General features: G+C 35.2%; 2 protein-coding genes across 9 annotated transcripts in view; both read right to left on the reverse strand.

The window, feature by feature from the left end:
* Positions 1–8,663: 8,663 nt before the first annotated feature.
* Positions 8,664–17,392, reverse strand: MFSD6L (major facilitator superfamily domain containing 6 like). Of its 3 annotated transcripts, none has more exons than XM_087924723.1 (2): positions 17,267–17,392; positions 8,664–10,795 (listed from the first exon to the last, which is right to left on the reverse strand). In XM_087924723.1, the coding sequence occupies exons 1-2, from the start codon at positions 17,281–17,283 to the stop codon at positions 8,830–8,832; spliced, it is 1,983 nt and encodes a 660-aa protein (XP_087780849.1). In that variant the 5' UTR covers positions 17,284–17,392; the 3' UTR covers positions 8,664–8,829. The 3 variants fall into 3 exon arrangements, with proteins under 3 accessions (XP_087780849.1, XP_026551982.2, XP_026551981.2); XM_026696197.2 differs by lacking the exon at positions 17,267–17,392 and adding an exon at positions 13,084–13,188; XM_026696196.2 differs by lacking the exon at positions 17,267–17,392 and adding an exon at positions 12,999–13,105.
* Positions 14,674–24,349, reverse strand: part of PIK3R6 (phosphoinositide-3-kinase regulatory subunit 6) — a 38,373-nt gene continuing 28,697 nt past the window's right edge. For 3 of the 6 annotated variants that reach the window (XM_026696192.2, XM_087924719.1, XM_087924721.1), the window contains 4 exons: positions 23,968–24,070; positions 20,348–20,409; positions 18,860–18,972; positions 14,674–17,877 (listed from right to left, as the gene is read on the reverse strand). In XM_026696192.2, coding sequence (XP_026551977.1) covers positions 17,715–17,877; positions 18,860–18,972; positions 20,348–20,409; positions 23,968–24,070 — 441 coding nt within the window. In that variant the 3' untranslated portion in view covers positions 14,674–17,714. The remainder of the gene's footprint in view (positions 17,878–18,859; positions 18,973–20,347; positions 20,410–23,967; positions 24,071–24,349) is intronic. The other 3 variants (XM_026696195.2, XM_087924720.1, XM_087924722.1) reach the window with 2 other exon arrangements.

Below are 24,349 nucleotides of genomic sequence, written 5' to 3' on the forward strand. Positions count from 1 at the left end.
GTGCAACCTGTCATGACATTTGGATCTGTATTCCCTCATTAGTCTTCTAGTTAAAACAGCATTAACAACTCCTAGCAATGCTGCAATAATTGAATACCATTTTCCCATTTAACATCAATTTATTATTAGTAAAGATTGTCATTGAACCAAAAAGTAAAGCTGCACTGGATCTTCTAAATTATACTAGAGGTTTTACTATGGCAATGAATTTGAATCATATTCAGAATTTTACAGCACCAAAGGTCAGAAGGCATTCTGTTACCACCATGCAATAATGTATAACAGCTCGTTATTCAAGCTGTCAACTTTAATCAGAAAGCCACATATTGTGACTTGCACCACTGCTTCCCTAAAATCATATTTGAATGCATAGCAAGTCTCAAATGACTCATGAGTAAACCTTTAAAAACTTTTTTATTTCTAATATGTAGTTATTTCCTTTGAAAAAAATGATAATCTATAAAGATTATAGTATGGTTTATTAGTTTTTCCAAGGAAATTATGGAGTTAATTTATCCTATCATGATATCTACTAGATAACAGGGCTGTTAACTGAAATGTATTGATCTTGTTTTGGGGATATGTTTTGCCTTTTCTGTTAATTGGCACCAAATGCTTAAATTTAACTATGATGCAGGAGATGACCAGGCTGAGCCTGAGGGAGGGGTCAAACACATTGTAAGACATGAGTGCCTGCACACCCTCAAAAGAGCTAAGTCCAGCCCACCTTTCTTATGCCTTTCTTATCTCCCGCTCATTTCCTTTGACTGCTAGTTGGCCAAATTCTTATAGAGAGCTTACACTTGCAACAAATATATTCATTTGAACTTCCTGAATCTCCTGTTTTCCCTGGTGCTTGACATATGATTATCAATAAATATAAATTGTAGCTCAGCTGCAACAAATATAGGTTTAATGAAAGTTTAGAGTGTTGAGTGAAAAACATGTTTTTGAATTAATAATATGCCTCGACCTATTGGAGTCTGCCCTTCAATCCTTTGTCTGCTGTTTCCCAAAAGTTTTGAGCTAACTCCTAGCTTTATATAACTCCTAGTTATATAAAACCATTAAGCACATAGTTCAGATTTCTCAGAAGTCACATTTGAATTTCTAAAGCTATTTTGCAGAATAAAATGAATTTCTGTTGTGTCTTGAATGTTGTCTTTATTTAGTAGGAGAACATTTTGTCTCGTTGGCTCATCCACCCTTTTGTGTTTATAAAGAAGTAGACAACACAAGTACTTTTGTGAAAGTTCCAAATTCCAAATGTGCCATTAGTCCAAAGGAGTTCCAGCATGAGATGAGGCCTTGCAGAAAATTGAATGAAAGATGCGCTATGAAACAGAAATACTTGACACACCTCAGAGTTTTGACAACCAATTGTCCAACCTATTCAAGCACGTCTTAAATTCAGCTTGGGAAACTTAAGAGCATTTCTATATATGTTACTTTCTTAATAGGAGCATTTGAAACTTGAATTGCTTCTGCAAGCTACACATCCTTTGCTTTTCTTACTTACTTGTTCAGAACTTACTCCTACTGTTTCTTCAGGCAGAGAAAGAATCTTAAAACGTCAACCAGTGAATGGTGGAAGATTCATAATGGTCAAAAGTATTTTTCTTCACACAACACACAGTTAAACCATGGAATCAATTATCAGGAGTAATAATGGCTAAAGGCACTTCTTATAATAACTGTGATAGTTATGAAATATTGCTTAACATCAACTGTAAAGTAGTATAATTGGGAAAGACTGATGCTTGTGGTCTGTCTCTAGGACAAGAATGGATATCCCAGAAACCTCTGCTTCTCTAAAGGACTTTTTTTTCACAAGTCCTCCCCCCCACCCCCCCACCCCATGTCTGTCTTACCTTAGTGGTTAAAAACTGGTAGCATGATTTTGTGCCATTTGAAACCTCAAAAAAATTGTCAGTGTAAATCCCTGGATACAATTAACATAATTTCCAAAACAATTTTTTTTAAAAATCCAAAAAGCACACACACAAAATAAACAAATAAATAAAAATACAATGTCCTAGAAATGATGTCCCCATTCGCTTTGTGTTATCATTCTATATGCTGAATTCGCATCAAAAATGATAAGTGTCAGCCTTTTGGCCAATGTACGGTGGACTAGAGAGCATTTAGTCGGATCCAGAAATGCTCAGCTTGATAATCCAGTTTCAAGGGCATGATTAAACTGAGGAATTAATTACCTAATTCTCTAGCAGTGGCCATCAGATTAGAAGATTTTAAAAAAGAAATATGAACAAATATTAAGATTACTCCTATTATCCTAGTATCCAAGGAAACATGCCTCCAAACATCAGTTGCTAAGATACCTGATTGGGAAAGAAGCAGGAGAAAGTAACTGCGCTCATGTTCTCCTTATGGCTTTTCCAGTAGGGAATCCCACTAGGCGGCCTTGAGGTTGAATGGTGGAATAGATGATGGCATGGTCTGATCTACCATGGATGCTTATGTTTTTGAGAGTATGTTCAATGTTCAAGCCTATCATTTCTGGTCATTTGGAAATTGGGATTTGTCCTCTAAGATAGTCATAGTCATATCGTGGTGTCACCTTCTTAACATTTCCTTAACTGACATTTCCTGAGCCCAGATGCTTACTTAATTACCCTGTGAGCAAAAGTGCAGTATAATGTTGCACCGCGTAGAGTGTGTAGAACAGAGTTTGTGGTCAAATAATAAGGATTATTTTAGGTGAACAAGGAATTTAAAGTTGACTGCTGCATGTGATAATAGTGGTTTCATAGTTTTTATCCCTTTTGGTGAAAAAACAAATGCAAAACACCTCTTGAGACTGTTATCCATTTTATTAAAACAAATACTTTCAATCTGAGCCATTTTCTTTAGCAAAATTGTTTCCTGGGTAAGCCAGCCCTGGACACTCCTGCATTTTGATCTGGAATGAAGGCATGGATTTAGATTTAAAATGTACTGTAAAATATTATTTTTCCTCTACTGGAAATTGTGTAGCTTAAACGTTTTCTAATGTAGCCACCTGAACACATATTTCTCTATTTCTAGAGACTCTATTCCTGTTTGAATAACTTACTGGATGCCTTTTCCCTCAGTGAGCCTGTCCTTGCCTAACAGAAGGAAACAGAACTTAGTAGCTCCTCTTCTGGCTTCCCCAGAGCTCTCCCTACTGGACAGAATCTGTCCCATATTAGACCCCTATCTTCAGCATTCGTCTCTGGGTTGTTTCATGCTCCACTTCTGAGAATGTTACCTCACACAGCCTCTCCTCAAACCTGCACATTTTCAGCAGTATGTCCCTTCTTTGTCCATCTCAGGTTACCAGCCAATATTGCTGTTGATTAAAACCAGTAACTTCTCTTCAACTACCAATACTGGTTAGATTCATCTTAGCTTGCCAGCCGTTACACTTTCCCTATCAATTTTTCCCTTCTTCTCCCCGAAGTTCCCTCCTGGTTTTTAAGACTGTATTTTTCTTAACTTCTGCTTATCAACTACTAGAGCAAAATGCATGTTTGGACCAAAGATGCTTTTTTTCAGAAGGCAACTGGACTTTCTGGTTTTTCTTTGAAGACGTTTTGCTTCTCACCCAAGAAGCTTCTTCAGATCTTGAAAAAGCATCTGGGATGACCATGAGCTGGATGACTGAGAATCTCCCTAGACAATGTTATGTATGGGTTTTGAGTAGATTCACAAACAGGCATGGCTTTCTATAGCCTATCCTGTGGTATATAATGTGAAGAAAACTTGAGAAGAGTTCTCATCTGGTGCCCTTTCTATGATGCCCCAAGATCTCGACTGATTGCCCCAATTATTCCCAAATATGAGAGCATGCATATAAAATTTATATATATTATTTTTTAAGGGATGCTAACTCTACACTCATATATCAGGTGGCCTAATATTTTCACCATGTTACACAACTGTGCAAAATTTTTAATTAGATACATTGTTTTATTGCCCTATCATTTTAATAACTAGCTGCTGTATTAAGCTATTACTCTTTTTACTGTGTTCTTTTATTGTCAAGACTGGTCAAAGACCTCAATAAATTAAACAAACAAACAAACCTAACTGCAAAACAAAAGATTATACCAAAGATGTTTTATTAAACAACAACAATCAGCTATTGAAACTGAGAGTTGGTACTATTGACAGGCTAAGAGACTCGGAATTTGATCTATCCAAAATTAGAACAATTCTCCAAAAACTTAACATGTATGCTTTGGAAGGAGAAGCCAGAAAAATAAAAATCATATCCAACTGGGATCTATGGAGAAAAACATTCCAGCTAAATTTTTCCTAATACTTCCCTATGGGAGTGGCAGTAAGACTAAAGCTCAGAACACCATTAACTCCTCCAGTATAAATACTCTTCCTTGGTCCCACTTAATCACAAAGGGTTGGAAAGAATTCTGGAAACCATACTCCATATAAGTTTCCTAATTAAGGGATTGTTGTAAGTATGTAAATAAATTGTAATTAAGATAGCATTGCATCTGTACTACATATGTAAAATGAAGAAATGTTCCAAGCTATGAAAATGACTCATTTCATTGAATGAAGCATTGCCTAGAAGTTTCAACATTGTGTCCTCTTACATTTATAATTCCATTGTGGATAGGAAAAATTGGGTATTTAAATTAAAAAAAAATAGGCAAAGGATAAAAATATGAACCACTTTTTCAAAAACGGAAGCCCCTGTGAACAGAAAGGAAACTTTTTTCATGAAATTTCCAATTTTTAGCCTTATGAGAACTAAGTGGGAATTAACCGCTCTCTTACCATCAGTTAAGAAGTAGTAGGTAGAACTAGCAACCAAGGAAAACAGCTTAAAAGGACATTGTGTAGACTCAGATCTGCCTTTCATAGTTGCATCCTGATTATACCTTTGATCAACAAAGTCATTCATTGGAAAATCCCATTTTGATATTTTAAAATTCAACGTAATCATGGACGATGTTGGAAGAGGAGGTAGAGAAGGAGAACAAATAATATTGTTTCTGTGCCCTGCTCCACAGAAAAAAAGAATGTGACCTATTTGCTAAAAGCAGAATTGAGAAAAATATGCAGTTAAAAATATGTCAGGCCTTTGGCATATACTTCATCACTAATTCACCACTGAGTTTGTCCTCAGCAAATTTCTTTTGCAGAGTATAGCAAATAGTTTGGGAAAAGTCAAGATTGATTCATGTATTTTCAGAATAAATTACGAGGAACATCTTTCCTAGTCTTTTTTTGTTAATATATTTCTCTTCCGGTACCTCACCTGGTACCTGGCAAACTGAAATCTTAAGCAAATCAGAGTACTGGATCTGATTCCTTTGAGACACCCTACCCCATGAATGTACGTGAAAGGCTCATTCATATTTAGGTTCATCAATAATGAAACAAGTCAAAACTCAGAGATTTCAGAAGGCATCATTAGGGGTTACAAAGGGCATATCAGAAGGAGAAGATGCATAGATTACATAGCTGGCTTTGCCTAAGACAAGACCAATTTCTAGCATATTGCCAGTTAATTGACATACAAAACAGAATATATTTACAAAGTTGGGATCAGTGTAAACTAATACTCTCCTTTAAGCAGAAAAATGGATCTATTTTATTTATTATTCATAAATAAATGGATTTATTTGTATATATGGAACGGTGACTTTTCATACAACGGAAATCTTTAGGTTACTGGATCTTGTAAGATTTGCCTGCAAATTACATAAAAATGCTTTCAAATAATGTTTGTCAGTCAAGCGGTGTATGTTTTATTATCAGTTCTTGGCAAGAAATGCTGAATGTTGTGTTATTGGCATGACTGGAAAACTTATGGCACATTATGAGATTGCTTTGTTTTATATTAAAATGGATGCAATTAGGCAGAATCAGGTTGGAATTTCAAGATTTTCCTGGAAAGTTCTCTCTCCGTCTCTCATCAGTACATTGCCTAAGTAAGATGCTTCATACTATGGAGGTGATAGAGTTTGTTGAGTTGGTGATGTTATTCTGCAGGAAAAGGTGTTTTCTGTCACCTCAAAACTTCATACAGCAGTTCTGTAGCCAGGAGAGACCTGTCTCCATGCAAAAAAGTGTCTAATCTGGAATGGAAATAGGCACAGATATTTTACCTGCTAGAAATGCTAAAGATCCCAAAGCAACATAAAAGAAATACACTAAAGTGGGGCGTTGTTTGACAAGCATATTCAAAGGGGGACTTCAAATCATCAAGGTGAAACACTCCTTCAAAGTTTTCATTGTGAATACGGTGCCTGTGAAGGATGTGTAACGTTCAGAAAAATATGGTATCAAGTTATAAAAAGGGTCATTGGGGAAGCCAAATTCATTTAACTACTGTGTTACTAACTTAACAACTGCAGTGATTAATTTAACAACTATAGCAAGAAAGGTCGTAAAGTGGGGCAACACTTATTTAACATCTGTTTTGTTTAGCAACATAAATTTTGGGCTCAATTGTGGTCATATGTTGAAGATTACCTGTGTAATCCTTTCCCCAACACCAGCATTCAGCCTCCAGTGATGACAGTCTTAAAAGTATAGTAGCATGGGTATTAAAAATACGGGTCTATGGCATGGCAGTGCTTATAAATTCATTTCTTTTACTCTCTGATCTTACTAACAAGTAATTCAATAATTATGTAACAATTAGGAATCCAAATTGTTTAATATTTAATGGCCAATACTGCTATATGTTTTGACTTTGATTTTTAGGAAAAGCAATATTAAAATAATAACTGACTAAATAAAAGTTCAAAATGACTCTGGCAATAGAATAAAGCCATTGTATAAGTTTACTATTTACAAAGTCTGTACATTACAAAGTAAATCTGAACCAGGGATAATCCTTAACTGGCAATCTGGAATGTGATCCATTTCTTACCGATAAATATAAATTAGGTCTCCCTCCCCCAGTTATTATATTGTCCTCTGACTGAAAACATAATACTGTGTAGCAAATCAATGCTTTTTTCCCTCATTTTTGTACCAATAATCAGTTTTTATAATAAATGAAAAGAAGGTGCATTCTTTGTGCTTTCCAGAAATGAGAAGCTATTATTTTATAAATATAGAATACACTGATTTTCTTAGCTAAGTATAAGTATGCAAGATTTATGCCTACCATACACGCAAACATTTATTTAAAATTGCTTGGTAACACATACATATGGAATTGGGTGAATTTTCAATTTGAAATCATAAGCACCTTATTTTAAAAAATAGCTGAGAATGGCAAAAGGAGGTACACCTATGCTTGTAGATTGAGTGGTTTAAATTTTGTAAATTACAACATTGCAAATTCCAAAAATGGAACTCCTATATTTATTTCTAAACTCCCAAGTTACATTCCTTTGCTAAATATGTTAGATTTTAAATAAAACAATAAAAATATTTGTAAAATCACCCAAGCAATTTCCATTCCCAAGATCTATGGATGGATTTTTATTTTGTTGTAATGAAAAGCCAAACTTCTTCCAATCAAAAGGCAACTTGTTAGCAGCAACAGTTTTTATTGGAAAAATAGTGAGCTGATGCTTACTATTAACTGCAAAATGGGAGCAAAACTTGTAGAGTTTTGAATTTTGCATGTGAATTTATCTCTACCATGAAATTGGAAAAAAAAATTTTCCCGTGATTCTTACAACATTCTTCTGAAACTTTAGCCCATTCTTCAGTAATTGTACATACAAAGGCAATTATTGTTAATAGTGCATTTTCTAAATAAATGTGTTGGGAATCAGATGCTTTACCGTGAGACTGTAGCCCTCAAAGCAGTTTATTATTATTGCCTTCTTGTTCTGAGCAAAGAATCTGTTAAACCAGATTGTATTACCACTGTATATTTAGACAAAATCGCTGATATTTACAAAAGGTCATATTTTATACTGGAATAATAAAACATACAGAAAAAAACCCAAAATAATATTTTCCATATATCCTGAAGATGTATAGAAACATAAGAATTTTCTAAATATTATTAATGCAAGATAGAATGCTAAAGCCGTCTATAAACTGCTTGTGTGACCACGTTTTATAGAGACGAAGCTTCTATTTGAAGGCCAAATCTGGTTTAAAAGACAACAAAAAGGGAAAGTAGCAGCTAAAATCATTAGCACCTAAGTAGCAGGCTCCTTCATTATGGTGAGATATATTTTTATTTATCTCTAGATTTGCAATATATCAATATAAATTTGCATGTGCAAATGCTATGCATGTTTGTTTTCCATTTGAACAGGTAATAAGTGACCATTCTAATTTATAATCCCTAATGTATCATTTGTGAGGGAACTATTGGGGGGGAAACATTTTAATATATGAATATTTTAAACATTAGATCAAATGTATCCTGTAGATTTAAGAAAAATGTCATTCTAAAGAATTAAATGGTGCTTTAGAATTTCAGCTCAGTTTTCAAAATACTGAAAAACAAGGAGAAAATTTTTAAAGTAACTAATTGTGATTAAAAGTAAGAATAATTAAACAAGAATTCTGTGTTTAGAAAAATGATCAGTCTCTGTAAAGCCAATTCTCATCAAGGGAAAAAAACCTCCAGAATATTTCTGTTGAAAGCCCCTAGTTTTGAAAATGAACATTTTAGAAAAGCAGACTTGTTATAAATATGTACAATAAATTAATCTTAAGAAAATAAAATATTTATAAAATCTTTATAATAATTTCCTGAGCAAATATATACATCATAAAATTGACTTGCCAATAGAATACATTCTTACAGATCCGGTCTGGATTATTTCTAAAAACTTCACCCTAATTCTCCGTAGTCTACTTTCTGATGAAGGGACTGTTGAAATCCAGTCTTAGTTACCAATTCCTAGTAAACTTGTCATCTTTCATAGCTTTTACAAGCCAGTCCCTTTCTTTCTCTTCATCATAATCAGAATCACTCATATCACTAGAATCTGCAGCTAAGAGACGGGAATAATTAATCCTTTTATGTCGTGGTAATTTAGATTGAGCAACCAAGAACAAAACTAGCCACAATATTAAGGTAATGGAACATGCTCTGTAGAGCATTGCTAAACCAAAGCTGTTCACAACAAACCCTCCTGCAAAGCTGCCTAAACTGGCTCCACATCCATGAGAGAGGCCTTGAAGGACCAAGTGCAGAGACCTTTCTGTGCCAGGAGTGGCAACATCATCTGTCAGCATGTTCACTGCCCACCATAACGCGCCATTGCTGAAGGCGCAGAAGACCTGGATTGGCAGCACAGCCCAGGAATTCCAGAGGAAAGAATAGTAGAGCAGTTGTGCTGCCAGGCAACTTAATCCCAAGGCAACTGTGCCACCACCAGAGAGCGCCTTTAGCAGTTTGCTTTTGAAGATATAGAGCAGGATTTCAGCAATTAGTCCAATAGTCACCGAGAGGCCCATGAATAATTCATGGCTGCCTTGATCTTGCATTTGCCAGAAGAGAAAATTCTGCACAGTTGAGCCAATAGCTCCTGTGAGGAAGATGGTGACAGCACACAGGATGGTTCGACCGTCACTCCCAATGAGATTCAAAGCTTTGGATGTTTTATTGACATGTTCTTTTTTCTCTGACACATAAATGGGAAAGAAGGTACTGACAAGTAACGTCAGTGTCATGAACAAGGCATAGCCATAAAAATGCACGGCAAAACGTGGAATATTAGTACTCAGAAAGCAATTCAGTTGATCCACAAATATTGCAGTGCTGCAGACACCCACAGATGCTCCCAAGTAGCTCCAGATCCAAAGGTTCTCATATCTATCAGCAGCATCCACAAAGTCAAGGTATTCATAGAGACTATCATCAACCATCCACTCAAGTGGTCCAGCCAGCAGCTCCCAAAGGACAATATCACCTAACACCATAAGGAAGACCTGATGCTCACTGTCCAAGAAGTCAGTGCCCTGAAGTAACTGAGAGCTTATATCTTGTGCTCTTTCCCTGCGCCCTGATAGATTTTTCAGTACATAAGGTACCTCTGTAACAGCTGATGGGGTTTTGTAAAATGTGAAGTTACTATTTCTTCTCAAGTCGTTTTGGTCAGCATTTTCTTTGATAGTCATGATGCCAGCAGTTTCTTTCGAAGGCACATTCACGGTAGTTTTTTCCAAATTTTGCTCTGTTGGGACAAAAGCTTCCCCAGAAATACCAGATGTCACACCAGAAGAGGCATCTACAAATTGCTGTGGCTTTATAGCAACATCATTGCTACCTTGGTTTACTATAGGAGTTGTAATATTTTTTATTTTGAATGAGGTATACATTACTGTTGGTTTTTTCTTAGACTCTTGGTCCTTTGAGATCATTCCAAGTGATTCTGTAGACCACATTTTGTTATCGGCAAAAGAGTTACCATTCATTGCATTCAGATGGTTCATAGTTACATAAGGCACTTGCGTTGTAGTCAGTTGTTTAGTGGGATGCTGGCTCATGTTGCAAAATTTATAAATAATATCTTTGCTCACTGGTGGGATGAGTGTAAGTAGCAAAACTGTTGCAACTGAGCAAAACAATGACCCACTAATAATTATTTTCCTTTTATTGTGGGTTTTGGATAGATAGGAACAGAGTGGGGCCCAAAGAGAAGTGATTAAATGCTTGAGTCCTATTATAATCCCTACTAGAGGTGCAGACAGCCCAAGCTGCCGAAAGTAGAGTGTTAAAAATGGGATTGCACAAGCATTTCCTGCACCATAAAGAAAATGGAAAAGACTGGCAAGAGTAAGCGCTTTGTTTACATCCCACTGGTTATTTGTACTCATGGCTTCAGAAGCAGTCTGTGTTCCCACTTTTGCCCTGCAAATTAATAAAGCAAAGACAGATTTATCAGTACTCTATAACATAGGACAAATATGTTGAATGTCTTAATTTGATACGACTGCAAATCACTAATCAAACCTGTAATGCAACTATAAATACAACAGCAACAACATCATAACTGGTTTATGACAGAAAAAACATTGTCTATAAGATACATTTTTTAGGAATTAATGAAAAGAAAAACCTAAGTTCTGAGTCAAGAAAATACCTTTCTTAATGTGTTGATTCCCTTAAACTATAATCCTCTATACATTTACCAGGCCCATTTAATTTATTAATGCTTATTTCAGGGCACTGTAGGTAAGCAGAATTACACTGAAATATGCCTTTGTTTGATTAGGATTACATTTATCCTAAGCCTTTTTCAAAGTAAAATAAATGGCATTTCTTTCTTATATAAGGAATAGATAAAACCATTAAATAATTTTTAAAATTCAAAGGGACGCTTACATACAGGTTTGCAACAAAATCCTTTTTAAAAAATAACAAAAAAAGCTAAAGACCCAAAACAGTGTATGTGTATGTATATAAATTTAAAATATAATATTATGATGTATGAAAGAGTGGCATCAGTCACCAATAATATTATTAAAGAAATGATTCAGAATTTAAAAACTAAACAATATTCCAAAATTTTTAATATACGTGCCATAAAGCAAAAATTATTTTAGAGGAAAAATGTTACTATTTATACTTGAAAGTGTTGTTAATCAAAATAATGGGATCCAGTGCAACTAATGAGAAACATTGTATTTGCTATATATAGTACATAAATTCATATTACAGGGTACTGAACATATAAAACACAGCTTTTTGATAGACACATTTTAAAATAATTTTAAGAATCGGGCTACTGAATTTTTCTGTTTCATTAAATGAGATATATTTTTGAAGCTAGGACTGGAGAAAGAGACAAACATAAAACACTTGTATTATCATGGAAACAAAAAAAAAGGAAGATAAAAGCAATGATGAGAGATAACATCATTAAACTCATATTTCAAATTTTTGATTAGCATTAGCTTTAGCAGTACAGAATTAGGATTCTAGAATCAAATCAAATATAAATAACACCAAGCTCCAATATCAGTCAGTAATTGAATAAGAGCCAAACATATTAAAATTACAATTTTACAAAATGTTTTGAAAGTGAATTTGTAACTGTAAAGAAAACATAGTGAGAGCTATAAGGTGTAACAAAACTCTTCAACTAGGAAAGAGTAGACAACATGAACAACTTTGTTTTCAGAAACTACATTTACATCTATAGGAGGACTGTCGAACATTTACATGTTCATAGGCACAACCTCTCTTTGGGGTTTCACGTGGCATACTTATTAGAAATTGTTTGTATTTTACACTCATATACCATCCCCCATCGGCCTTTTGAGGAGCAACCAGGTCTTGTTAAAGGTGGCCAGGTTATGGCCAACCAAATGTGGGAGGCGGGAAGTGCTTCATAAGGCAGATGCTGTGGCAGAGAAGACAGGCCTCTTGGGTCACATCAGGTGACATCATCTAATCATAGGATCTGGAGGGTATCAACCCCTTCTGGAATTTACAGAATGAGATTGATAATCCTGCAAATAACCAGATTCCAATTGTAGCTCCAGTTGGGCCATGATACTTTTTTTTTTAAAAAAAAAAACATAGCCTCCACATTTTAAGAAGGCAGCATTAGCATCTATTTAAAATTTAACCTTGTTCCACTTTCAGTATACACAGACACAAACACACACACAAACAAACACATACACAAAAAGGATATTTGAGAGAATGATATGTTAAAAGGGAGGGGCATTTTGTTAGAAAGCCTTGCCTATCCAACCTTTTAAAATAGTCCTTGATGTATATTAACAACCGTTTATTCTAATGGCCTTTGCACCTTTCTAGGAAAAAAACTAAATGGTTTTGAGAACAGTCCGCCCGTTTTCTCCTTGTTTGTGCAAATCGAGGCCGTAGAATACTGATGGTTGATGATGCCAGTTCTGGTCATTCGGGCCATGAGACCCTTTATTATGCCCATGAGTGAAGGAACCCCCTTGGAAACCTGGCCTTCCACCCGTCTGAGCAGCAGCCGCACCGGCAGCCTCGCCCCACGCGGGCGGCGGCCCCTTCCCCCACCCCCCACGCGCCTCATTTTCATGCTCGCGGGGGACTCCCCTCCTCGGCCCCGCACCTTGGAGACGTTGCCATGGCAACTTCTGCGGCCGCCCGCCTCTCCGACGCTGAACTCCAGCTGCCGAATACGGGGCCTCTCTTACCTGAAAGCAACGATCAATCGGCTTCTTCCGCTATTCCAGGCGGCCTGCGATTCCGAGCACGCCGACTGCGCATGCGCCGGGGTACCTGTCAGAGCGGTGTACACCTGCTGCCTCTGCTCAGCTGCTGGAACGCTCCTTCATCCTCCGTTGGGGGGGGGGGGAGGGACAAACAGTTGCTAGGATACGAGGAATCATTCTGGGAAGTAGGAAAAGGCGCCCGGCCGCGTGATCTGCCTTCCTTCGACGTTCAAACGCCGGAGACCAGCTTTGCCTTCTTTCTGCCCTTTGCAAAGTCTTCCTTCCGATGCTCGCATAGTTGTTCTCGGGATTTGAAATATAGTATAGTTTGCGGGGCTCACTCCAAAAGTAAGTGCTTCTTACTCTTAAATAACTTCAAATTGTTGTTCGTTGGGAATACAAATTGGGACCCGTTGGAAAGAAAGTGATAAGAGAATCGAAAATCTTCAGTGTCTGGTCTTGCTTCCATTTCCTAGAAGGAAAACTTGCTTTATCCTTTATCCTCTATTCTATTAATTTTCTCTTATCCTGTAATGTCTCGCCATCTCCTAAAGACAGTGTTCCTTCTAATGTTTATCTTTATTTTGTAACTGCATTGCCCCTTCTACGGATTTATTGTACTAAACATGTATTTTGCAACTTGTGTATCCTGTAACCATGATCAATTTTTCTCCAAGCAGTTAACTTACATGTAACTCATTTAAACTGGTAAAAATGTAAATGAAGTGTGGATATCAGGCAACAAAGGAGGACAAAGGTTTTACTGTGAAAATTAAAGTTTCAAAATCTTAGAATAACAGTAACAAAACATGGCACCATCATGATGCCAAGTTTCCCAAGGACATCATATCCCAGCTCAAACAGAGATGATCAAGTACAGTATTAGGCTCATTATATTGTCTTACTGTCACAACCAGTGAGCTGTGAATAAGATGAATTGAAATTAAACATAATTGATAGGGATTATTACCAGTTTAAAACTGGGATTTAAAAGCTCATCTTCTAAAATCAGTTCCTATTTAGAATGAAAATGTCTTGCAACCCTGTCAACATTCCAAGGTTCCAAATATTTTTGGTGGAGGCGATATGTTTATTCAGTAGTGCGGTTTACTTTTATTTTGAATTGATGTTACTAGATTCTTTAGAGAGAAAAGCCCCACAAAATTATATTTAATTTCATAATAAAGTGAAAAAATACTAGCTTTGCTAAAGATCCTACTATTTTATTTTAAATGAAGGATTCCTCCATGTCTTCCTCCCTCCCTCCCTACACCCAAATTCTAATAACTCTGGGAGCAATATTGGATCCTTATATATCTCAATTCATTGGTATATATATATATATATATATATATATATATATATATATATATATATATATATATATATACATACATACATATATATATTTGTTTTCTCTCAATCTTACACAGGAAAAGACCCGAACACGCCAAGACCTGCACGCGCGCATGCGCACGCACACACATGCACACACACACACACATACATATATATATAATTTATAACCTCCAATTGTTGTCTAAGGAAGAAAAATGACAGGAACATATAGCATTAAACTTTTTAAAAAGTAATTTAATGAAATTAAAGACTGCCTCTTTCCAGCAGATGTTATAACTATACAAATAATTTATAATGTATTTACACAATGTACATCTCCATTTAATACAGATATAATTCAATATTCAAAACAGTTAATAACTTTTGGGTTGTAAACATTTAGCAGCAGCACCATGTTTAGGAAACCCTTTAAACCATGCTTAAAATTATAGTTTTTATTTCTTAAAAAGAGATTGATCTTCATAGCAGCTCATGAAAATATTAGTTTTATATGATCTGTTTTTCTATCAGCCACTGCTCAACCTATATAATTTGTATTATTGCTCTGTTGAATATGATCCTTTCCATATTCCAGCTTTTGTCTATTTAAAATAATTATGCAATTAAAGGAACCCTATGCCCATACCTATCCATTATTTACAAAAATAGAAAGACAAAACTGTACAAAGGCTGCCTTTGAGAACTATGACCATCATGCTGCATAAAACTTGTTGTCTGGTATGGTTATATGCATTTCACTATTCATGTTATATATAGGGAGAGCGTGTGCATTAAAATCAGGTTTGAATAGAAAGCAATATAAAAAGTGTAATAGCATTGACTGCAGAAAGCAGATAAACTTTCATAACATCTCTAAAATGATTATTTTCTTCCCTTGTGATGTTCATACTTTACTAGAATTTTTATTTTTGTCATTTCATTTTACCGGTATTATTATTTCTTAAACTGTCCTGAAGACCCAGTGAGGGCCAGTAAGTAAAATGAAAAACAGAATATTTTAATACTGTAGGAGGCAGGAACATACTCTATTCAACTTCGATCATTTAGTCCTACTGTTCCATCATATATAGGAATGATCCATTCATTTACAATACCTGTGCCTCAGGATAATCACCTACTGTTGACTTCACAATCAAAGCACTCTTCAGCAACCTGATACAGGTATGGTTATATGCATTTCATGAAATTACAGGTCCCAAAATCACAAGTGAAGCAAAATAGAATGAGTTTTATATATTATCACAATTTGTATAATAGATCTGTATAGTAACAGACCTCAATAAAATCACAAGTAGATGGCAGCAGTCAGCTGAGCCTGGCTGATATTAAGAGCTAAGCACTTGGCCCTGTCAGTTTTTAAATGAGGGGGTTGCCTGGGAATTCCAGAGTAGACTAAAAGTGCAAAGGTGTGGTGGTGCAGGTAAGACTGAAGAACTATTTTGTAACACTGCCAAGAAAACTGCATGGACTAACTGGGATGATTCAAGGATACATTTATCTGTATACTAAAAACATTTATTTAGACACATAATGTGACTGGAGAACAAAGGCATTTTAAAAAGAGACTGAAATGAGGCTGAGAAAATCCCAGGACATAAAACAAGATCAAAACCAAGGGACCCATAGATACTTATAGAAATGGCTAGTTTATATTAGTATGAAAAAGCAAAAAGTTGTGGGGTTTGATGTTAATACTTTATTTTACTGCAACAGAGGGAGTCAAAAATAACTTTTCTTTTTCCCAGTCCTTCCTCACTTCTCTTCCCTCTTTCTCCCCCACTGCCTTCCTATTTACTTTTGTATTTTGTATCTTATAACTCAATAAAATGCTTTTTTTTTAAACCCAAGGGACCCATGATTGAGTGGGAAAGGTAAAGCTTAAGCTCCAGGCCAGAGAAAATATATCAATAAAGTTAGAAAACAATTGGAAAGAAGGTCACAAAGACATTATTTTAGGAGGAAGTGAGAAAGAGGGATAACAACAGAGCATTCAAGTAACAAATTTAGGTTTCTTGCAATGTGAGACCATTGGTGTCAAGATGACCAAAGCAAGCCGAGGTGCTAAGTAACACCAAAAGACTTGCTGAAATAAATACTAGCTTCCTGAAAAAGTATTGAATGTAGATAATGTATTGAATGTAGATAAGCTCATATATAAGCAAAAGGGGACAATCAGAAATAAAGGCAGTCACTATACAATTTATAAATTTTCTTATTTCTTTGACTACCATTATAGCAATAGCACTTAGACTTATATACCGCTTCACAGAGCTTTATAGCCCACTCTAAGTGGTTTACAGTGTCAGCGTATTGCTCCCAACAGTCTGGGTCCTCATTTTACCGACTTCCGGAGGATGGAAGGCTGAGTCAACCTTGAACTGGTGGGACTCAAAATGCCAAAGTGCAGACAGCCAGCAGTCAGCAGAAGTAGCTTGTAGTAATGCATTCTAACCATTGCACCACTATGGTTCTTACATGATTATGCGTGTACGGATTCATGCACACATTTGTTTAATATTCTTCCACTTATTTTCTAATGAAATAAACATTGCAAACATTGCATTGAATCTAAATTCTTAATTTTGGAACAAAGCTTATCTATCTATGGGTTTTTTTTAATAAGCTTATCTGTGATAAATTTATGACAACACCTGCCTCAGCTGAGATTTAATTAAAGCCTCTGTGTAAGGAATCTAATTACATTTACCATACACATGATAAAATGAAAGCAATTCTTTCTTAATCTCGTAAAAAAGAACTGCTGTATTCAAAGAAAACACAGTATAGTAGCTTAAAGATTTCATACCTTGTTTTCTTCTGCATCAGAGCCCACTTTCTTTTATCTCATGCAATGTGGTAGAATCACTGGTTAAAGGAGAGGGGGGAGTAAAGAGATGCAACAGCACTGTGTCCGTCTGTGGTAGGAAGCCACAAAGGCCAGACTAGTGAAGCCCTTATTCCCTGGTTCTCAAGGAATGCAGTCAGTTTGGCAAGATTCTTGTAAACTTGTCACCAACAATAAATAAACTGCTTTGGCTTATTCATGGAGTTGTTCTGATTCCTTAGGCCTGTCATGCTATTGCAAAGCTACAAAATTTTCCTATATTGGATGAGTTCTTCTTTTTTCTATTGCTAAAAGCCAGTTTTGTTCTTTTGGCAATACTTTTTTCTTTTATCTTGATATCTTTCTTTCATTGGATTAATTCCTAATGAAACTCAAAAAAAGATTTGAAAGGTTGGGATTATCAGCTTCTTTATCGAATAATGCCTGCAAAAGTATTGATGGGTAACAGTAAAGACTTAGGTAAGTATTTGGCCAGTCCTATATCATCGTCGTCTTCCTCTTGCAACTTGGTCTGTTTTGTTCTTGATTTTTGCAAACAGTAGCTGGGTTCTAGGCAGGGAAACACTTGAATACTGCAAAAAAACAAAAACAAAACCCAATACAATTTCAATTACTAAATATCTAAGATACAAACATAATTCTATTTTCAAAAATCCCTTTGTGAGTGACCATATCATTTAAAAATTGGGGAATGTTGTTTAATTAGCAATCCATATATTCTAAGCACACAATAATTTATAATTTATAATATTTGATGAAATGATAATATGATATGATAATATTATAAATGATAATATTTGATTTGAGGAAAAATTAGATGTCTCTTACTGTAGCTAGAATGAGTTAGCTACAATTGTTTTAATTATTTTTTCCTAGTGAATTTGGTGTAGGAAGGCACTTATCAACATTGACTTGTAAGATGAGTTAAGTTGTCTTATACCCATTAATGCAGGTAGGTCTCACCTTCTGTTTAAAATTGGGACCTGCAATTATGTCACTAAGGGCTACAGTCACTAAGCAAAATGCCATATGACCATGCTGGACTTTTCACTTCATTTCTGCCTTCAGCATTAAGCAAATCACCATGGTGGTTATGTGAGACACCACATGACTGTGACTTGCAATTTCACTTCAATATTCTCTATAATTCTGGAAAATCATGTGACTATGAGACACTGCAACAGACATAATTGTGCCCCGATGGTGAAGTGCCCAAGTGGCAATCACATGGCCGTGGGATCCTGTAATGGGCATAAGTGTGAGACTTGGATGCAAAGCTGGATTTCTTTCAACAGTTGTAAGTTCAAATGGTTGTTAAACAAGGCAGTTGGTAAGTAAGAACTACCTGTATTTGCAAAGGACATAATTTCTGTGATGATCAGCAGCCTAGAATGTCTAATCAGAACAGCTAAGCATACATATCCAAAGTATTTTTAATTACTTTGAAAGCTTAAAGGAAATAAGAATGCTTTTTAGGGTGATTTGCTATACATTCTCATACTTCAGAAACTGACCGAGAAGAATCAATAATTATTGCTCATTAAAAAAGACTACCTGATAACATTCTTATAGGCTCGCCTGGAATCCTTGTCAAGGAATACAGTAAAAGATCTTTGGTCTGTACTTCTGAGGCTGATGTTGCGCATTCGTATAGTATTTGTCATTAGCTGAAAGAAAATGAAAGATGTTCTGAATATAAAAATTGGACTTCAGCCAAACCTACTGTATATCCAAATAAATAAAGATGTGTATTGAGTTGCCTTCCATTTTTAAGCATTTTTTCAATACAGCTAAATGAGTCATGTGTTGGGACCACAGGAAACTCTGTAAGTCATGTTTGACATCATAAAATACAATTTTAGAAAGCTGTTATTCATTAAAAATAATCTGATGTAACACAGAAAAAGTATGAATATGATTTCTTCAGTTTGAAATAATATTGTCTTGCTCAGGGAACCATTAATGGATTGGAGCTCCAGTATTAAAGGTAGTCCTTGACATATGACCATAACTGAGCCCAAAAATACCATATTAAGTCATTTGGATCATAAGTCAAAGCACTCACGTGATAAGTAATTTTTTGTGGCAGGCAGTCATTAAATGAATGCCATGGTTGTTAAGTGAACCTATTCATTTGAAAGGGTGTTCAAAACATTGTGAATTGCAGTCATGTGATCGCAGAACATCACAACCAGTCATAAGTTGACCTGTACAACATTCTATCATATGACCACAGAGGATGGGCAGTGTCATTTATGATGGCCAGGGGTTCCTTAAAAATCATAGCACCCATTCTGTGGCAGTCATAACTTTGAATGGTTATAAAATGATTGGTTATTGAGCAAGGACTTTAGAAAGAAGGTGATTAACTATTTCTGCAATGTAATCATTCCCTAAAAACAGGGTTTTTTTAATGTGGTAGAAAATACAAGATATTCTGAGGTATGACTAGAAATAATCCTTGTTAAAGGTTTAATGAAACTATTTGCTTTATACTACTCAATAATATATTAAATAAACACTTCTTAGCTAATTTTTCTTTTCCATCATTACCTATATTTGCTCCAGCAAAAAAGATTGTTATATTCTCTGAACGATAACATATAACCTTGTAAGATTTTTTAAAAATCAAAAGCCATACATTAAATTCTCTTGGAAGAACTGCATTTTATACTATAATATTTAAATTATCTGGTATATATTCTATAGACAATTCTGAGAAGGGAGCAGGAGGCTTTTTTGCATTAATAATTTGATCGATATAAAACATTTAATAAGTACAAATTTTAACCAGTTGAAGAAAAAGTCTTAATTTTTTTAGGAATAATGAAAAAAGGAAAAATTACTAAACCAACTGAAATTCTGAAAACTCTGATTAAGCAATGTCTCCAATAGCAAGCAGGCACACACAGCAATTTAGCAATAGATTGCATTTGAAATACAGATTTGCAAATTCCTGATTTGCCAAACTAATCCAGAAACCTCTCACGTAACTTTTCCCCATTATGGCTTCTATTCCAGAAAAATCACATTACCACTTACAGAATATGATCGTCCTGAGGTTTTTATGACTTCATCAATATTTGCAGTCAAGCACACTAGATCTACAATGAGGAAAAAATGAAGAACTAATGAGTACTGACCTTGTCCTGATCTCCCCTTCACATGTCTAGCAGTAGTAATAGCCACATTTTAATTTAGTTTATTTTGTTCCAATGTTATATCATTCAAAAGTTAGAATTCTCTGAGCAGCATACAGTATTAGTAAATTAAAAACATTTTAAAAAATAAATGATACAGTTTGGACATACTGTAGTAAGATAAAACTAGTAGAAAGAATAGGCCTTCCTGGGAAGAAGGCGGAGCCTCCTAGCTGACAGACCGTAGATCGCATCTCTCTGTGTTCCATGCTCTTTCGTTGGAGAGCCCCGATCATTCTGATTAGGGACTGAAGCTGCCTTGGAGGGGCGGCGGAGTAAGGGGAAGCCGCAAGCTGGGGTGAGGGGAGCCGCATCTCCCCTGCTGGGCTTGGTCTTTTTCTCCCCGAAGATGACTGCAGCGGTGGTTTAAAATGGCCACCCCGAAGAGGAGGACTCAGCTGGATTAAGATTTGTGCAGGAGGGAAGAAAGAGGTGGATAACATCTGAACCGGCACAACTGTGCGATGCAACTAAACAAAAGAACCCCGAGATTAAGGTAACATGGAATTTTTAAGAAAAGAAAAGTGAGCAGCGAAATTACAAAGGGACAGGAAAAAAAATATTTCTGACAGCTAAGCGGGGCTTCAAACCAGGAAAGGAAGAAGCCGGAACTAAAGATTTAACTAAATTGGACTAAAATATTTTGTCAATAAACAGGCATAAAATAAAACTGGACTTAAGATTGTCAAAAAATAATAATAATAAAGTTTACAAATTGGAGACTGGACTGTGCTAGAATATTGAGGTTTGAAAAACCCTAAATAAAAAAATAGGGGAAAAAGGTGAAGACTTTGTATAATGGAGAGTGCCACCTTTTGACAAAAACTTGAGCTCAAACAAGGGAAAGCATCCTGTTTCTGAATGAACTTGTGTGGATATAATATTAAAGAAATATTGAAACAAAATAAGAATCTTAGAAAGTGAAAGCAGAACTAGAATAAAGAAAAAAGCAAGGAAAGACTGACTGTGGGATTGATTGATGTTTTTGGTATAGACCCTGGGCTGGAACAATTGAGAACATTAGAAAATTGAAAGAAGAAAGAAGGAAAGTAAAAGTGGTTTTTTTGTGCACTTTAACGATCATAAAATACAAGAGTGTATAATGATGATATCTCTTCAGGAATTAAAAATGGAACTTAAAAATATGAGAGAATTACTACAGGAAAGAGGCGAATCACTTTGTTCTATGTTAGAAAAAATGGAAATGGTGATTGAAGAACAAGAAGAAAGAGCTTCAGAGGAGGATGAGTCGATTCAAGGAGAAGACATTTTAAATAGACAATTAACACAAAGAACACTACAAAGAAGTGGGGAAAGAAGGAAGGTTAAAAAGTTGAGACTTAAGAAGACAATCAAAAGGAGAATACCTGTGAAGTTGGGAAAGACAGAAAGACTCAGCAGAAAAGGGGAAAGGAAGATATTAAGAGAGGGATATAAACTGGAATGAGAAAAGATATGGGGAAAAGAGGGGGAGGAGAAGCAGTAAGAAACAAGTGCATGAAATAAAGAAATACGGAAATAGTGAAATGTTGAAAAGAAATTGTTTTTTTCAGAGATAATGGTTGATGAATTAAAAAGGGGATTCTGCAGGGTGACACGGGGTAATAAGAATATTTCTGCAATTAAAAATATTTAGAAAATAGGGTAATATAGATACTGATAACTCATTAAAAATTAAGGGGGGGAAATATGCTGCGGAATCCAAATGAAAAGATGTAATGATTATTATTGTAACTTTTTAAAAATAATGGTTTATTGGGAATCAAGATGAGGGAATAAAGGTATATTTTAATCATTCAGGTGTCACACTCAAAGCAGTAAAAGGAGGGAAACCTATACTTGTTTTTTTTTCTTTAGTATTAAAATTTGTATTAATCTAGAATTTATAAAAAGAATGTGTAATGGAAAAGGAATACGACAGACTAAAGAACCAACTAAATTAATACATTAATATAGACTATTAAAAGCAAGGAGAGACATTGGTAACCTTTATTATTATTGTTGTTATTATTATTATTATTAGGCAAACATACTGTTTATCTTTATTTTTAAAATAAATATTAAAGGATTATATTTTAAATAATTGAAATGAAACAAAAGATGTTTCAATTGAGATTAATGAAAGAGGCTAGAATTAATGTGTTTGTTTCTCTCCTCGCTGAAAATTTGGAATGGAAAAGGTAATGATAGAATTAAGTATGCATATATGAATGTATATGCTGTCATATTTGTACGTAAAGGTGATGACCCGGAAATATGTTGTCCACTAAAAAGAGATTTTTGGTTTTTTGTGAAAAACTGAATAAAATTTGTTAAAAAAAAAAACTAGTGAAAGAATAAAACTCAATTCAGTAAATAAAATTATAAAGTGATGCAACATTGCATTTAGGACTTGAGGCTAAGTGTAAAATGTGTTTATATGGCCCAATTTATTATCTATAATTCTATGAAGAAAGTGACTGCATAAATTTAATTACAAATGCAGGAGAGAAGCACATTAAGAAGATTATCTTTGAACAATTTTTACAGATGTGAGATTTTATATTCAGTATGAAAGACACACTAGATTTTTAGAAAAAAAATAAAATGTATAGTAAACATTCTATAGAAATATTTTTCCTGCCTGTTTTGCATGGACTTCATTGACACCTATTTATTACTGGATGATACATCTAAACTGTATATCATAATCAAACCAATTTTATCCGTTTTTTATTTTTTAAATGATTATGATGGTTCCATCATCCCCTTCCATGATAATATGCAAACAGGTTATTCCTTTGATCAAGATTGTTTCTTTCTTCCCCATTCCTTGGAGACATATTATACTTCTAAGCCAGGGGTGGGCAATTAATTTCTGTCGGGGGCCACATGGAAAATCAGAATTGCGTTCGAGGGCCAAACCAATTTTATAAAAGGCCATTATAAAGGGCCCATTATAAAATGCAGCAAATTATATATAAGAATAATATATATACATATACGTATACATATACATACATACATACATACACATATACACACACACACACACACACACACATATATATATAATATTCTTATATATAATTTGCTGCATTTTATAATGGGCCCTTTATAATATATATATATATATATATATATATATTATATATATAAGAAAAAATAACACCGCGGCTGCTCCTGCTACTACTTTCCATGCTTTCCAAACACGAGTCCCAGGAGACAACAAACAGCAAACCGCGCTCAGGGGCATCCAAGCCACGCCCAGTGATTTTTTTTTCAGGGGCGGGCCGGATTGGACAGACCAACGGGCTGGATGTGGCCCGCGGGCCGTAGTTTGCCCACCCCTGTTCTAAGCAATCAGGCAAATATGGAAATAATGGGAAAAATAGATGTTTTGCATTTCTACAAAATTGCAAAACTTCTTATCTAGAAACCATACCAACAAATAAAACCACATATACTCTCATCTCAACCGACCATAACTTTTACCTTCAAATTCATGTGAGGGAATGGTTTTTATAACAAGGCCTGTAGATCGCAAAGAAATTATCTCATCCTTTTCACGGTTACTCAGCAAAACCTAAAGAGAAATGTTTCACTTTGGTAATTGCATTTATGCTTTATAAAATGAATCAGCGATTCCGCCATCCAATAAACAGACACTTTTCCTCTCATGCTTAATAGGCGCTTGAAAGCAGTGCTTCACAAAGCACATCAGCACCAAAGGAACACTTTTCTTCAAAGCATTAAAGCAGTAGCATTCTTCACAAGCTCCAGCTGATTGTTTGAAAAACTTGTCTGGCTACACATGCAACCATCGCCACTACACTTTGTTGGAGATCTCAGAAGTGTTGCTTCT

Source organism: Pseudonaja textilis, chromosome 2, assembly GCF_049901715.1.
Source record: "Pseudonaja textilis isolate UNSWEBS1 chromosome 2, rPseTex1.2, whole genome shotgun sequence".
In the NCBI taxonomy this organism is placed as follows: Eukaryota; Metazoa; Chordata; class Lepidosauria; order Squamata; family Elapidae; genus Pseudonaja; species Pseudonaja textilis.